The following is a 17,757-nucleotide window of genomic DNA, read 5'->3' as shown; positions in this document are numbered from 1 at the left end:
TGCTAAATTAAAGGCTTATCTTCTTGTTAAGGTGGGCCTCAAAGATCCATTGGCACTAGAAGAAAGCAAAGGAGTTTTCCTCTTATCCTGGGCATTGTTTTTCCATCAACCAATACCAAATACAGAATGGAAACACTCAAAAGGTCCCTGTGGTAGAAGAGCACAATTTGGTATTTTGGTTATGGGACCTTCTAAAATTAACCTGCAAATAACCGGAAGTGTCATCCTCGTTCTGAGTACCACTCCTCTACCTAGAAACATCAAATTGTCTTCACTTAACAGATGCTACTTGACCTTCTGAGTGTTTCCAACATTTCTCTGGTGTTCAGATTTCCTTCATCTCCAGAATTTCCTTCTTTTTTGGCTAAAGATTGTTGGAATTACAATTAATCCCATTTGTTGTTTTTGGGAATCCTGTAATGTAGAAATTGATGGCTTCATTTGTCTACGTAATAGCAGTGACTGCACATCAAAATTATAGTAATGGATTGGTCTTATGGCCCTTTGGCATGCCCGGAACACATGATAAGGCCTGTATGAATGCTGGTTCTTTCTGTTCCTTTGCAAGTGAGATTATACAGTGAATGTGGGTGCCTTACTTCAGCATGGGGATATTACATCCAATCCTAATCATGTCTTTATTCATCATCCACACACATTATCCACTAAGGAAAACACAGTAGAAATCAGAGAGGACAATCTAACTCATCCATAGCGCTAGAAACAGGCTACTCAACTCAACAGACCTGTTGTGGTATTTGTGCTGCACGCGCACCTCCTCTCATTATCTCACCCCATCAACATATGCTTACTATACAGATTCCCCTTCTTCTGCGCCATTCCTCTCACCCACTCCCTGAGAGGTTTGTCCTTGTGTGGGAATCTTGAACTAAGGGGCACAGTTTTAGGATAAGGGCTCCTATTTAAGAGGGAGATGAGAAGGTATTTCTTTCCTCTGAGGTCATTCATCTTTGGAATTCTCAACCTCAGTGAGTGGTGGAGTCTGGCTCATTGATTATATTCAAGGCTGAGTTAGACAGATTTTTGACCTACAATGGAGATAAGGGTTAAATGGGGGCAGGTAAGAAATTGGAGTGGAGGCCACAATTAGATCAGCCATGATCTTATTGAATGGCAAAGCAGGCCCAAGGGGCAGAACTGCCTACTCCTGTTTCTATTTCTTATGTTTGGTGGTAGTGAGCTCCACATTCTCACCACTCTCTGAAGAAAGTAGTTTTTCCTGAATTCTAGATTGGATTTTGTACATTTATGGCCTCTAGGCTCAGTCTCCCCACAAGCGGAAACGTCTATGTTGACCTCATCAAATCCCTTTATAATGTTAAAGACCCGGTTAGGTCACTTTCTCGGTTTTCCCTTTTAAGGTTTCAGCCTGTTCAGTCTTTCCTGATAGCCGTACCCTCAGGAACAGTATGAGGAACTGTGACGATTGCCCTGGATGAGAGCATTTATCTCAATACAGACTGGGGTGGGGGTGGGGGTGGGGGAGGGAGGGAAGCGGAGAAAAGGATTGAATGGGAGGATGTAGAGAGACAGTGGAGGGGAAGAGAAAAGATGGGGAGGGTGAGGAGGAGTGTTTCCCAGTATGTAGGACTTCCCAGTATGTAGGACTCAATTGCACTCAGATCAGTAACTGCACCATCAGCCCTGTCAGGCTGGTTAGAAGCTAACCATTTATCACTTCAATCTCGGAGAGAATTTTCTGCTGCTCTTTATTTCATTTCCCTGTGACCTCTGTGACCCTGCCTTTAATCATGAGTATCACAGAGACTAATTAGAAAAAAGATATTCTGATCATTGCTTGACTCTATTATCACAAGTGATTGGGAGCTAATAAGATTTTAATGACGTTCATTTGGAATAGCTTGTATCTCAGTGATCGGATAAGGAGGTTCCCAATCAATGTGAAGCAATCAAGAAAATAGGACCTTAGAGATGCCCATATTTTTTTCTGGTGTAATTATCAGCAGAATAGGAAGACAAGATGTCAGAATGGAGGTGTCTGCAGAGAAATCTGGCAGAATGGACAGGTCTATCACTTTGATCAGCCTTCCATAAACAACGATTGTCCCGTTTATTTGTTCACCAACGCAATCCAAACTGAAGCATAGTTTTCATCAAAGAGCTTACCTTAGAGAATGTGCTGCTTCCTTTAGACATGATAAACATTGAAAGCGAGAATAATGAGACTCAGTGCTGGTTAAATTAAAGCCTGGGCGAGTTGTGTGGAGAGGCCGTTTGGTTCAGTCTGTCTCGGAATCTGAAGGTGGAGTGCTCAAACCTCTTTCAGCCCAATCCTGCTGAGTGCAGAGTGGAGCTTTATCAAGGAATTCTGGGTTAACATCCAGTTGGGTACTTGTGTCTGCTGGGTATCTCCCTCCCCTTATTGTACGGGTTGTAGCAATTAAACCCTCCCACCGTAAAGGACTGACTCTGCTATTGACTGGCATAGAGACGGTCACAGCCATGGAAGGAATGTTACTGAATCTCCTCCTGCTGTTCTACCCAAGGGAAGAGTTTGGAAGATATAAAAGTAACAACTGAGAGAAAAAAGACTTGGAAGGCTCCAGAACTAACCCTGGTGTGTTTAGCTGGTAGATAAGGGCTCGAACAGAAGCATCAGCAGCATTTCTGTCGAAGATGTTGATGATGGATGTGAGTTGATCATTCATCATGTATGATTTGTTCTTTACACTATCCTTCCATGATCAGATTCCTACACTATCCCCCAGGCTTCATGATGCTATCCATATTCAGCAGCTATCCAATGCCTTCTGTCCCTTGATCTGATCCCATCTCCACCCTGTACCTATCTTCCCCTTCCATCTATCCTATGCCTATTCCACATCCCCCTCACTCTGGCCTGTGTCTATCTCATATTCCTTTCTCACTTCCCTGTGCCTATCCCATAGCCCCTTTTTCTATCCACATCCCCCTCTCTCTGCCCTGTGTCTATCTCACATCCTCCTTTCTCTGCCCTGTATCTATCTCACATCCTCCTCCCTTTGCCCTGTGTCTATGCCATATCCCCCTCTCTCTGCCCCTGTTTCTATCCCACACCTGCTCCCTTTGCCTTGTCTTTGCCATATCCCCCTCTCTCTGCCCCTGTGTCTAACCCATATCCCTTCCTGCCCCTGTGTCTATCCCATATCCTGCACTCTCTACTTTGTGTTTAGTCCATACCCTCCTCTTTCTGCAATGTATCGATCCTATATTCTCTACCCTATTCTTATCCCACCTCTTCACTCTATCCTATGCCTATCCATCCTGTCTGTCCTGTTCCTATTCTCTACCCTTGTGCTAACCCATCCCCTCTCTCTCTGCCTTGTTCTTGTCCTCCATCAACCTCCTCCTCAGCACAATCCTTCACTAGTGTCCCAATTTACAGTACCAGGGGCCCTTTCCAGAGCTTTGATATCCAAAGCCTTTACTACACTTTAACAAACCTGCAGTTCTAACAGTTCCCATTTCTAAGCCCTCCATATTAATAGCTACACAAGGAGATGACATATCATAGCAGTGTAAGAATGATGACATTTTCTGCCCTTATTAAAGAGCTTATTGCATTATACATGTTGTGCTACTGGAGATCACATTGGGCATGGAAGTTGAAAGTTAATGAGATGCTTTCACAATGTGTGAGATTTATTCACCTCCTCCTCCTGTTGAATATTTATGTATATGCTTTATAAAAATGATTATAATCGTGGAAGAAAAATAGCTGTGTAAGTACATTTAAACTTGGGAATCAATTCTGCTCAAACTCAAACCATGTCTGACAGGCTCACCATGAAGGAGAACAGTAATAGAAAAGATTTCAGATATGGGTTTTATGGGAAAGTGAAGTTTTCCCACAACAGGGATAAGCTACAAAGATGTTTCTTCAAGGGAGGTGTCAGCTGTGGCTCAGTTCATAGCACCCTCGCCTTTGAATCAGAGGGTTGTGGGTTCATGTCCCACTCCCGGAAACCAAGAACTGTGATTGTACTCGAAAAGAGTTGCAATCTGTGACTGTTGGTAACTCGAACGAGTTTCCTACAGGTAGGAAGTAGACGATAGAGATGTTTCTTGGTTTCAGGATTCTTTGGTGTGTGTTCCTATCAGGAGGTTTATGAAGGTGGACATGTTCTCTCTGAAAAGGGAAAGATCTTTGTTGTGGCCTGACTGAGATTTTTGAGATTAAGCTAAAGCTGATCCGGGCAAATTGTTCACTAAGGTGAACACTCAGCTTGAATATCAGAGAAGTCTGGAGGGAGAACATTTTTACACACTGCCTGGTAGCAACCTCTGCCTATGAGGGCAGTGGAAACAGAGATGATCAATGATTTCAAAAGGAAATTGGATGGGCAGCTGAGGGAAATAACACATACAGAGCAATGTAGACTGTGCAGGGGAATGGGGCTAACTGTGTTGCTTTACTGATGGAGCTAGCATGGACTCAATGGGCCAAATGGCCTCTTCTGAGCTGTGATTACTCTGTGTGGTTTCCTGCCCTGTCACCGAAATTGTTGTCGGGGACCACGGCTGCCCCTCAGCGTGGAGCCTTAATTGGCGGGAGGTGGAATTTCTGCCCCACACTCGGGAGGCAGTCTCCCCTCACCACTGGGAGTAATGGCCATTGCTGGACTACAAGCAGCCCCAACAGTGCCAGAGTCCGCAGAACCGGATAAGCCCGGGGTCATGTGGTAGGGACAGGGCAGGAGGTCCGGGGTGATGGCAAGCTCAGGCAGGGGCAGGACACCCGCTTGGGGGTGGGGGGAACAGACTTTAGGTGGGGGGGTGCCCGATTTGGAAAGGGGCCAGTGATGGAGGTGCCCCCAACCCCGCCACTTCTCCCACCCAAGGCCCAAGCGGGCTTACCCTCCCGGCCATCCCCCCTCATCCCCGAATTCCTCCTGCTAGCGTCCATTAAAGAGCAAATAATAGCTCCAACCAATGCCTGTAAAATTGTGTACAGGTCAGGGCCGAGTGGGTAGGTAGTGGCAAGGTCACCCAGGGAATTTTACGGGACGCCCCTGCCTGCAGACCCGCTGGTGGGGGGCCCATAAAATTCTGCCCTATGACACTATGACACGTTGAAAAATAACTACATAGAATTAGACAGTATTTACAGGACAGAAAGAGGTCATTCAGCCCAACAGGCCCATGTTAGTCTTTACGCTCTACATGAGCACCCTCCTTCACCTCGCCACATCCTAGTTACGTGACTGGGCTAGTAATCTAGTGGCCTAGATCAATGACCTGGAGCCATGAGTTCAAATCCCACCCTGTTAGCTGGGTAATTTAAATTCAATTAATTAAATAAATTTGAAACAGAAAGCTTGTCTCAGTAAAGGTGACCACGAAACTAATAAGTTGTCATAAAAACCCATTTGGTTCATTAATGCCCTGCAGGGTAGGTAATCAGCAGTCCTTACCCACCATGGCCCACGTGTGACTCCAGACCCACAGTGGTGTAGTTGACTACTAACTTCCCTCTGAAGTCGCTGAGGAAGCCACTGAATTGTCCCAAAGATGGTTCACCACCAGCACCCCCACCTCAAGAGCAATAAATGCTAGCCTTGCCAGTAATGCCAACATCCTGTGAGCGAATTAAAATAAAAACATGCCCTTCTAATCCGTTCTCTCTCACGTATTTATCTAACTCCCACTTAAAGGGGAAGTTTAAGGAGTTGTGGGGGGGGGTACTTTTTGCACCTAAAGAGTAGCAACAGGGTCATGGAATAAACTGCAGGGAATCCACCCATTTTGGATGCAATTTTGTCTGTGTTTACTGAAGGAGTGCTGTACTGTCAGAGGTGCCTCCTTTTGGTTATGATGGTAAACCAAGGCCCTGTCTGCCCTCTTGATTGGTATAAAAGATCCCATGGCACTATTTTGTGGAAAACTAAGTTTACTTTGTCTGGTTTTGTCTTTGCAAATCAATGTAGAACAAACTTGGTTCAACATTCCCAGCATTCTGCTCAACATTGGTCCTTGCAGCCCATTTTAATCCAGTATTACTGAGCTACTGCTCAGTCCTCTGGCCCCCTGCTAACTAGTGCTCGCCTGAAGCCGTGGAACATGCCTGCCATGATCTTTGGTTATTAGGCCCTCTGGAATTGAACCGTCCACCTGTCAGTCGCTCTCTGCCCCTGGCCTCTAGTCCAGTAGCCTTGTTATTTTAAGCCCAGGCCCAGGATTCAGGCTGAGACAGTAGTGAGGGTGGCTTTGTGGGAACACAGGCAAAGGTGCTGCCTTAACGGACAAAATAAGCAGACATAAAAGAGCCCATTATGCTACTCTGAAGAAGAAGAGGAGGAATTGAGCCCTTGTGGAGTCTCGTCTCTCTACCAACATAGCTACAAACAAACGAACTGATCATCCATCTCATTTGCAATTTGTGGGATCTTGCTGTGTACAAATTGCCCACTTTGTTTTACATAACACCAGTGGCTGTGCTTCAAACCTTTGGGGTGTCTTGAGGACATGACGAAAGGGGTATAAAAGCATGTCCTTACCTTCTGGAAGAAGAGATTGGGGAACAATGTGCAGAATTAGGTTGCATCAAGATTAATGAAAAAGAATCATAGAATGGAACTACACAGAAGGAGGCCATTCAGCCCATCAAAGCTGTGCCAGCTCTTTGAAAGAGCTATCTAATTATTCCTCCAATTCCCTTTAGAGTGCTTAGCTTAATGACTGTTTCAAAGTACTGGAGATATCATGCTCCTTCATATATTTGGTTTCCGTGATAATTGTATGGTATGAAAAGAAAGACTTGCATTTGTGTAGCACCTTTCATGACCACTGGACCGGGCAAAGTGCTTTACAGCCAATTAATTACTTTTGATGTAGTCATGGCTATAGTGTAGGAAACACAGCAGCTAATTTGTGCACAGCAAGCTCCCACAAATAGCAGTGTGGTGATGACCAGATAAATTGTTTTTGTGAATTTGATTGAGGGATAAATATTGGTCAGGACACTGGGAATACTGCAACTCTCCTATTCTTCTTCAAAATGATGCCATGGGATCTTTAATACCCACCTGTTAGGGCAGGCAGGGCCTCAGTTTAACATCTTAACCACAAGGAGTCACCTCTGACACTGCAGCACTCTCTCAGTACCACTCTGGAACATCAGCCAAGGTTGTTTTAATGCCAAGGCAAGTGTGCTACTAACTGAGCCATGGCTGATGCAAAGCTCTCCAGTGCTAGAATTCCAACATCACAGTGATGTGGGAGATGGGAGATGGAGCGTAACCAATCTACAAACAGCTGAGTATTTATCAAAGGAGAGCACCTAGTTATAATGGTCACTTACAGTCCCTCTGACCCATAACAAATGGTTTCAGGCACTTAACTGATATATCCTCCAATTAATTAATTCTGGCATGTGATTAATGACTTGGGGTAGAGTCGTTAACCTCTCTGTCTTGCCGTAGAAGAGTTTGGTTAACGTTTAACAATTTTAGCTTAGAAATTTCTCAACTACGTTAAGGGTTAATGAGGCCCGAGCTGATGATTCACTCTCCAGCCTGTAATAGACCTTTATCTGTGCATGAGGATTGCCTAGCATCAGTCCCAGAGGTCCTCATTATCCACACATTTCAATATACCATTTATTTTTTGCTTTCTTTCTCTGATATTCTCTGTTCCTTGGGCTGAAGGCATTGCCCATCAGCGGGGCACAATTACCTGGCATGCAGGAAGCTGAGCAGTGAGTGCCAGTGAGGCGCTTGGCTGTGGTTGGTGCTGGAGAGAGGGGTCACTGCAGTCAGATTCCACCCTGAAGGGCATGAAACGTAAAAAAGTTTTGCAGCAACATTGAACGATTAGCTGTAAGGACTGTGTAGATTTACCAGCTTCTGTGTAACAAAGGCTGCTCATTACGCCAGTGCTTCATTTGTTTTTGAACTTCCTACTCTTCAAGCTTCTAAGGCCCACAAATTGGGAGACTTCTGTACCTTCCGCAGTTTCTCCATCCTCTGACACGAAATGGACTGTAAAAGACTTGTGCTCGGAAGCAATTACTTGCTATTTCTTTTTGACTTACTTCAACTTTTATGCCTTCCAACATCAGTGCTGTCCCTGCGCATTGTCACTCATTCAAATATGTCAAAACAAACCCATTTCTTCCCCTTTTTCCTCTCTGACTCCTGTTGTTTCAGTAGTTCTTGCTGATTACATCGGGTAATAGAATCATATTCTATTCATTATGAATATAGAATCATATTCGCACGGAGGCCATTCAGCCCATTTGTGCCTGTCCTGGCTCTTTGAAAAGAGTTATCCAGTTAGTCCCACATCCCCGGCTCTTTCCCCATTGCCTTGCAAATATTTCTTTTTCTATTATATATCCAATTCCCGATCGGCAGTAACGCAGAATTGGCTTCCAGTGCCCTTTTAGCCATTACGTTCCATAACTTGCGGTATAAAAAAAGTTCTCCTCATCCCAATCCTGGCTCTTTTGCTAATTATCTTATAACCTCCTGCCAGTTTTTTCCTTATTTGAACACTCTGGTAAGCTCCTCTGCTCTAAGGCAAACAAGCCCAGCTTCTCTAGTTTCTCCACATAACTGATGTCTCTGATCCTTAGTATAATTCTGATAAACCTCCCCTGCAACCTTTCCAAGACCTTGACATCTATTCCATCAGAGGGGAGAACAAGCTCGGAGGGAGAACAGAGAGAGACCGTGCTGAGAAACTGAATTAGAAAGCTGATAAATAGTTGAAATCACTAACTTGCTGAGACACCCAAGGTTAATGACTTTCTTTCTGCTGATGCTAATTTCCAGCGATCTCTCCACGCAAAATTAACATCCTCAAGAATGAACAGAAATGTGCAGAATTGAGCTTTGAATCCTGTGGTTTTAACTGTTCAGTTGTTCATGAGATGGTGAGTCAGTGGGTAGCTTTTCACCACCTAGTTGGTAAACTGGCAGAATGGGTCGCCCACCCTTAGTAGAATCTGGCTGATTTCCATTCCAGTTCACCATGAAGACATCATGAGGTGAAAACAAATGTCTATCCCACCCTATTTTATAAGGATCCCAATGTGAAAAGCCCCTCAATAAAAGGGGCCCTGATGATGAGTCTCTCTCAATAAAAGGGGTCCTGATGGTGAGACCCCTTCAATAAAAGGGGCCCTGATGGTGAGTCTCCCTCAATAAAAGGGGTCCTGACGATGAGTCTCCCTCAATAAAAGGGGCCCTGACGGTGAGTCTCCCTCGATAAAAGGGGTCCTGATGCTGAGACCCCCTCAATAAAAAGGTCCCTGACAGTGAGTTTCCCTCAATAAAAGGGGCCCTGATGGTGAGACCACCTCAATAAAAGGGAGGGGCACTGATGGTGAGACCCCCTCAATAAAAAAGTCCCTGACAGTGAATTTCCCTCAATAAAAGGGGTCTTGACGGTGAGACCCCCTCAATAAAAGGGGTCCTGATGGTGAGACCACCTCAATAAAAGGGGTCCTGACGGTGAGACCCCCTCAATAAAAGGGGTCCTGACGGTGAGTCTCCCTCAATAAAAGGGGCCCTGATAGTGAGACCACCTCAATAAAAAGGTCCCTGACAGTGAGTCCCCTTCAATAAAAGGGGTCCTGATGGTGAGTCCACCTCAATAAAAGGGGTCCTGATGGTGAGACTCCCTCAATAAAAAGGTCCCTGACAGTGAGTCTCCCTCAATAAAAGGGGTCCTGATGGTGAGTCCACCTCAATAAAAGGGGTCCTGATGGTGAGACTCCCTCAATAAAAAGCTCCCTGACAGTGAGTTTCCCTCAATAAAAGGGGTCTTGACGGTGAGACCCCCTCAATAAAAGAGGTCCCGACAGTGAGACCCCCTCAATAAAAGCTTTTCAGATGGTGAAACCCCGGCTTGAACAGAAGGGCTGAAAATGAGTCCCATGATTTCAATGAATGAATGACATAACTCCTAAGTTCCTAAAGCTGACTCACAGCTCTGTTCCTAATTTCTGCAGATATTGTTTGGATCTATTGTGTATATATACATTTTTTTTATTCATTCACGGGCTGTGGGCTTCGTTGGCTGGGCCAGCAATTATTATCCATCCCTAGTTGCCCTTGAGAAGGTGGTGGTGAGCTGCCTTCTTGAACCGCTGCAGTCCATGTGGTGTAGGTACACCCACAGCGCTGTTAGGAAGGGAGTTCCAGGATTTTGATCCAGCGACAGTGAAGGAACGGCCGATATATTTCCAAGTCAGGATGGTGAGTGACTTGGAGGGGAACTTCCAGGTGGTGATGTTCCCATCTATCTGCTGCCCTTGTCCATATGAGTATACATTATTTGTATTCTTTGGTCACCTTATTTAAGGAAGGATGTAAACGTATTGGAAGCAGTTCAAAGAAGGTTTACCAGACTAATACCTGGAATGGGAGAGTTGTCTTATGAGGAAAGGTTGGACAGGCTAGGCTTGTATCCACTGGAGTTTAGAAGATTAAGAGGTGACTTGATTGAAACATATAAGGTCCTGAGGGGACTTAACAGGCTGGATGTGAAGAGGATATTTCCTCTTGTGGGAGAATCTAGAATTAGGGGTCACTGTTTAAAAATAAGGGGTCGCTCATTTAAAACAGAGATGAGGCGAAATTATTTCCCTGAGGGTTGGATCTCTCTTCCTGAAAAGAGGGTGGAAGCAGAGCCTTTGAATATTTTTAAGGCAGAGCTGGATAGATTCTTGGTAAGCAAGGGGGTGATAGGTTATTGGCGCTAGGTGGGATGCAGATTTGAGGTCACTATCAGATCAGCCACGGTCTTATTAAATGACGGAGCAGGTGAGAGGGGCCGAGTGGCCTGCTCCTTGTTCATATTTCGTATCTATTGTATAAATGAGTTTATATTGTTTGATCTCACATTGTAATTATTTTTTAACTCTGTTTTTGGGATAATGGTGACATTGACAAGCCAGTATCTATTGCCCACCCTCAGGACATTGTGAACTAGCAATATATTGGAGGGAATGTAGTCACGTATAACCCAGCAGCAGCTTCCCTTCCCTCAAGGACATGGGTGAACCAAGTGAGTTTTACACAAAGGGTAATGGAAACCTGAAACTCTCTCCCCCAAAAGGTGATTGAGGTTGGGCGGGGGATGGGTGAGGGTGGATGGGGGGTTGTGGTGGGGGGTGGGTTGGGGGGGCGGGTTGGGGGGGGGAATGGTAGGGGGTGGTAGGGGGGTTGGGGTGGGGGGTGGGGGGTGACATTTGAAAATTCCAAAACTGAGCTCAATCAATTTTAGTTTGTGCCAGCAGTAAGGGTTATGGAAGGAGGATAAACGACTTGAGGTGGATAAGCCATGATCTACCTAATTGAATGATGGAGCAGGCTCAAGGGGGTGAATGACCAATTCCTATGTTTCTCTAGCTCGCCATGGTGGGATTGTAAATTTGTCATGTCCCATTAGTAATCCAGGGCTGTAACCACCCGACTATGATACCCATTTTGTTGAGTATGTTCCTTCTCCTCATGCGGATAAATGAGGGGATTCTGCCCAATGTTACCTCACTCGGCGCCATTGTTCCCCTCGTGCAGGACATTCCGCTGATATAAAGGTGCGGCGCGGAGCAATGAGCCGGCAGAAACAGGAAGTCTACCTCTTGCCGGTGGTGATCTCGGACGGAGGGGTCCCCCTCATGAGCAGCACCAACACCCTCACCATTCGGGTGTGCAGCTGCAGCGCTGATGGCAGCGTGCAGTCGTGCAACGCCGAACCCTTGACGTTACCAGCGGGGCTCAGCACTGGAGCACTGATCGCCATCCTCACCTGCATCATCATACTTCTCGGTAAGTGGAGGCGGGAAGTGAGAGAATGAGGAAATGAAAGATAGAACGAAAAAGAAGAGAGAGAGAAAGGAAAGGAGTGAGGGAGAATGGGGAAAAAAGAGAGAAAGAAAGAAAGACAAAAAGAATGAATAAATCACTGGTATTTCCATAGCACTTTCCACACCTTTGGGATATCCCAAAGAACATTACGGCTATGAAATACTTTTTGAAGTAAAATCACTGCTTCTTTGTGGGAAAACAAGGCAGCCAATTAGCACACAGCAAGTTCCCATGAACAACAATGGGATCATGCTGACATAATCTGTATCAGTGATGTTACTTGAGTGATAAATATTAGCCCAGGACACCAGGGAGAATTCTCCTGCTTTTAGAAACAGTACCATGGAATTCTTTAAACCCACTGGAGAGAGCAGATGGAGCCGCAATTTAACATCTCACCTGAAAAATGTCACCTCTGAGTGCAGCACTCTCTCGGTAATGCACAGGCCTGTCAGCCTGACTTACGTTCTGGGGTGTGGAGTTGGATGGACAAGGCATTAAACTGAACCCCGTCAAGCCCCCACCCCAGTAAACACAGAAAGATTCCACCACACTATTTTGAAGAAGTATAGGGGAGCCCTTGCTAGTGTCCAGGTCTAATATTTATCCCTCAACTAAAACCGCCAAGGAAAATGAGATTTTGTGGCCATTATCATATTGCTGCTGTGGGATCTTGCTGTGCGCATATCAGCTATCACATTTCCCTACATTGCAACCATGACTGCACTTCAAGAGGTACTCAACTTGCTGGAAAGTGCTTTTGGGTCATGAAAGGAAAGTTAAAAAAAAGAGTATACCATACTCTTCTTGGCCATGGACACCTGAGTTGAGTAGAGTTGATGATCTTCACTGTGAACTAAAGTTAAATATATCAAAAATATCTTTCAGCAAAATGCATACTGGGAGAAAGTAATCAGGCTGAGTGATGTTTTTGGTTCATTAACATCCTCTTGTTTGCACTAAGTGCATTTGCATATTTAATTAGGACAACTCAGAATTACAAAGAGCTGTGTGCTTTGACATTTGACCCTCTTTGTAGAGGCAGGTAATCAGAGAGGTGACAATAACTCACTGACAGACCTTTTTAGATTTACAATGAGTTGATTAGCATTTCCTAATGATGAATTTTAAAGGTTTTTTTTCATATTTATTCTTTCACGGGACGTGAGCATCACTGGCAAGGCCAGCATTCATTGCCCACCCCTAATTGCCCTTGAAAGTGCTTGCTAAACCATTTCAGAGGGCAGTTAAGAGCCAACCACATTGCTGTGGGTCTGGAGTCACATGTAGGCCAGACCAGGTAAGGACGACAGATTTCCTTCCCCAAAGGGGAATTAGTGAACCAGGTGGGTTTTTATGACAATTGATGGTAGCTTCATGGTAACCATTGCTGAGAATAGTTTTACACTCCTAGGAGGAGTGACAATGGTGGAGAGGTTTGGGGGTTGGGGTGGGGCAGTAGAATTCCACATGTGAGAGCCTAAACACCTGACGGTATGACCACTGATGTTGGAGCGATGAAAACTGGGGCGGTGGAAGAGGTCAAAATTAGAGGGATGCAGAGATCTCAGAGGGTTGTAGGGGTGGAGGAGATTCATGAAATAGGGAGGGGCTTAAACATGGGGGGGATTTGAAAATAAGGACGCAGGCTTTAAAACCGAGCCCATGGGAGACAATGCAAGTCAGCAAGCACATGATGAGTGAAGGGAATTGGGTGCAAGATAGGGAATGGGAGGCAGAGTTTTGGGTGAGCTCAAGTTTATGGAGGGGGGGAGATGGGAGATAGGTGAGGAAAGTTCTGGAATAGTACAGCAGAAGAGAAGGTGTGAAACGGAGGATGAAAGACGAGGAAAGCTGGGGAATCCCATGCTTTGGGGGTTTAAATCTATTAACTAGTAGATTTTAAGGAGCAACTTTAAGGCGAATTTGAAATGGGATGGCACTCAATTAGGGAAAACTGGTGTGATGTGGGGGGAGCAGGACAACAAAATAACTCTCATGGTCTGTCTTGTTCATCCTGGACAAGCCTCGGGCATCTGTTGTGGACTCTGGAGTGTCTCTGCTGGTCCCGGGGGCTGGGGAACTAATTCACCAGCCTGGGTCTGAACTGAGTGCAGAAGGCCTGAGAAATCTGCCACCTGCCTGACTTGGCAGTCACCCCAGAGCCGGTGCACACTGAATGTGTTCCTTGCCCCACTTTATCTGTTGTTATCTCTCTGATTCAGGCCCATTCAAAAAGAAAATGGCGGCGGTCGAACAAAGAAAAGGCAGGTTAGGGTCTCTCGGGTCTCATGGTAAAAGATGTCGGGTGGCAACACCCCCCCCCCCCACCCACCCCCCAACGTGTTCCCCAGGAAACGGTAGGCGGGCGGGTGCTGAAATCGGCAGCTCGCCCACCCTTTTTAAAAAGGTGACTAAGGGGAAATTGAGCCAGTCAGTGCAGTATGGGCAGGCGGGCAGGAATGGACAGGCCGTTTCTTTTAAGCAGACCAATTCAAGGGCGGGAAGGAAGTGGGTTCATCCTTCGGGATTGCCCTGTGCGCATCAGGGGCATCCCCAAAGATGTTACGCACGCCCCACCCCCTTTTTCAATTCCCATCTGGCCACCAAAACACACCCCCCCCCACCCACCCCCCCTCGCCGATCCCCCTTGTTCCACCTTCCCCTAGGCTCCCCGATTCTTCCCCCATCCAAAACTGGGAATTACCTGAGTCCGGACAACATGGCTGCCTTTACCCAGGGGCCTAGTTGCCGTCCCAGCAGCACTCGCTACTGAGTTCTAGCAATTCGATTGGCTGGCAGCTCTCGAAGCCAGAGACTTCCTCCCACTGAGGGGGGCGGAAGTCCCACTATCACCTACTTAAGGCATGTTATTGCTGTGGAGGGGGGTGGATTTGCTCAACATGCCGCCCGACATTTCCTCCTGGGGTTGTCGGGGGTACAGCATGCCCCTCTCCACCCGTGAAAGTCAGCTCTCTGTACGTTTCTTCCCCACTTTTATTGAGACAAACGGCCAGGCTGGCTCCACTGGGAGAGTATGAACAAGCCATTAATCACTCCAAACTACCTGGTCTCCTCTTCCAGAATTGAAATGCTTTCCAGTTCCAAAACAAACCCAGATGAACCATAGCTGTCCTCTAAAGGTGAACTTGTGCAATGGAAGGCAACCAAAGGGTTGAAATGATAATATGCTCATGATTGACATGCAGCCTCAGTGTTTTGGGAATTTGTGAAGCCATTAGTTACAGCGCAAGACTGTGTCAATCCCCTGTTGAAAGAGTCTTCAGCTTGTCAGCTAAGCGTGTTCTTGGGTACGCTACATTTAGCACCTGCGTGAGGGTGCAAGCCTCTTTGCTGTGAAAAAAACATTGAGCTTTTCGCAAGCCCTCTTCCAGATGTTAACCTGTCTTTACTTTCTGCCTTTGCCCAGTGATCGTGGTCCTGTTTGTGACTTTGAGACGCCAAAAGAAAGAGCCCTTGATAGTGTTTGAAGAAGAGGACGTGCGGGAGAACATTATCAGCTATGACGATGAAGGAGGCGGGGAGGAGGACACTGAGGCCTTCGACATCGCCACGTTGCAGAACCCCGACGGCCTTAACGGCTTCCTTCCACGGAAGGACATCAAGCCCGAGCTGCAGTACATGCCCAGGCAAGGCTTCTGCACCGCCCCCAACAGTGTGGACGTCGACGACTTCATCAAGGTCAGGCTCCAGGAGGCTGACTGCGACCCCACTGCCCCGCCCTACGACTCCATCCAGATCTACGGCTATGAAGGGAGGGACTCGGTGGCTGGGTCCCTCAGCTCCCTGGAATCGGCCACCACCGAATCGGACCTGGACTATGATTACCTCAACAGCTGGGGACCCCGGTTTAAGAGGCTGGCAGAGCTGTATGGATCTAAAGAGACCTGCGAAGAATCTTAACAGTTACCAGAGCAGCCTGGCCTTAAAATTCCACATCAACCCTTCGAGAGAGAAACGCTGGACTGGAACTTTGGTGGGATCGAACAGATTTACCATCCCTTTTTTTTTTCGTTTTATTTTCTTTTTTTCTTTTTTTTAATATATATATATATATTTGCTCAATTTTATTGAGCGCAGGAACTGATGTTAATGACTCCATCCTTTCAATGTTGAAGGACGTTGTTATTTTCCCAAGGTGGATACTGTGAAAGGGGCGTACCCGATGCTAGGTCATTGCTGTTTTCCACCTCCCACTCTCTTGTCCTCTCGCTCACCACCGCATCCAAAACAGAGAAAGAGGAAATGGAGCTGGCCTGCCGTCATTAGAATTTCCTGCAGTCGTTTCAGAGAAGCCGGGACAGAAATGACTAAACTGTAAGATAAAGCTTTAAAGAGTAAGAAGAAAAAAGAAAAAAATCAAACCAACAGTACATTTTCGGTCAAATCGATTGTGGGGGGGGAAGAGAAAGAAGGCCCTTTTCCACAGACCTTTGTGACTCGCAGAACGTGCCATCAGTGAGACGCACAGTTTGAATATTGAGCCTTAAGTATTGAATTTAGTCACTGACTGTACCTTTTAAATGTGCGAGAATATTCTCCGTGGTCCAGCTAACAGTGACATTGAGAGGCATGAGAGGGCACAGAACTCATCTGTCTTTGCAAAAACGAAAGAACAAGACCTTATTCCTGTTTAAATCTTGTAAACCTTTTTTTTTGCTTTAAGTATTGTGTTTAATAACGTGTCGGGCACAGACCTGTCCCATCACAGTGAGAAATGCCTGATTTCTACGTCATTTCTATGTGTCGATTTGTACAATCTTAAAAGTTCTTATTTTAGTAAAAAATACATGAAGTCTCAATAATATGACATGCAACAAAATGTTACGGCATCACTATTCTATTTTATGGACATTGTACTGTTGCTTTATTATTGTGCTTCAGGCAGAGAAGCCGGACTTTACAATAAAAGAATTTTTCTACAAGTTGCCGTCAACTCTGCAGGTTTCTCTGGGTGTACGGCAGGCTGGGGTGGCTGGTTAGCTCGGTCGGGTAAATGGTTAGTGTGTGGTTCAAAATAATGCCAATAGTGTGGGTTCAATTCCAGGTTCAGCTGGGGCGGTCTTGGGACCTACCTCCTTGGCTTGCCTAATGCTTGATGCCAATTGTTCTCTCTCTAATAGAGAGAGATGCCTCTGGACCCTTGAGGACTATGGCTAGTTGCCTACCTATGTCAAGCTGGTTGGTTCAAGGTGAACCATTGTGGCAGCCATAGCAGATTAGAATAAATACTATAAAACTTGAGAGTCCAGTTGGTAGCACCTTTTGCTTTTGAGTCATGAAGGTTGTAGGTTCAATCCCCACTCTCCTCTAGTAATGAGATGTCAAACTAAGGCCCAATGTGTCATCCTTGGTGGATTCAAAAAGATCTTTGACATTATTTGAAGCATGAGAGTTCTCCTTGGTGTCCTAGGTCAATAGTTATCGCCACCTCATGGTTGTGACAAACTGGCTGTTGCATTTCCTGCACTACAGCAGTGACGACACTGGGAATGTTAGCTGTAAAGCACTTTGGGGCATCCTAAGGATATGAAAAGCACTATAGAAATGTAAGTAGTTTCTTTCTTACCACATGCCACTCATGAAACTGGTTCATCAGATACCTTAGAGTCGAAGAACGAGACACCCCCAGCTTCTCATACCTGTTATAGTATATAGTGCCATTCATCATCTCAGGACAACCCAAAGTGCTTCACAAGCAATAAAATACTTTTGTAGCAATGTCGGAAATGTGAAAGCCAATTGGACATTCTGTTTAGTGTTGTTTGGTCAGGATGTTGGGGACAACTCCCCTGCTCTTCTTTGAAAAATTGCAATGGGATATTTTACATTGATCTGAAAGGGCAGACAGCACCTCAGTTTAACATCTCATCCAAAAAGTTGCACCTTTGACAGCAAA

At 45.8% G+C, this 17,757-nt stretch overlaps 1 protein-coding gene across 2 annotated transcripts in view; it reads left to right on the top strand.

Annotated features, from left to right (window-relative positions):
* The window catches only part of cdh11 (cadherin 11, type 2, OB-cadherin (osteoblast)), a 180,521-nt gene extending 163,738 nt beyond the window's left edge, over positions 1 to 16,783 (top strand). For both annotated transcript variants that reach the window (XM_078544661.1, XM_078544663.1), the window contains exons 12-13: positions 11,547 to 11,798; positions 15,268 to 16,783. In XM_078544661.1, coding sequence (XP_078400787.1) covers positions 11,547 to 11,798; positions 15,268 to 15,761 — 746 coding nt within the window. In that variant the 3' untranslated portion in view covers positions 15,762 to 16,783. The remainder of the gene's footprint in view (positions 1 to 11,546; positions 11,799 to 15,267) is intronic.
* Positions 16,784 to 17,757: the final 974 nt, after the last annotated feature.

Source organism: Cetorhinus maximus, chromosome 6 (assembly GCF_964194155.1).
Source record: "Cetorhinus maximus chromosome 6, sCetMax3.hap1.1, whole genome shotgun sequence".
Classification (NCBI taxonomy): Eukaryota; Metazoa; Chordata; class Chondrichthyes; order Lamniformes; family Cetorhinidae; genus Cetorhinus; species Cetorhinus maximus.
The sequence above is the reverse complement of the archived record's forward strand: the minus strand, read 5'-3'. Positions and strand labels throughout refer to the sequence as shown.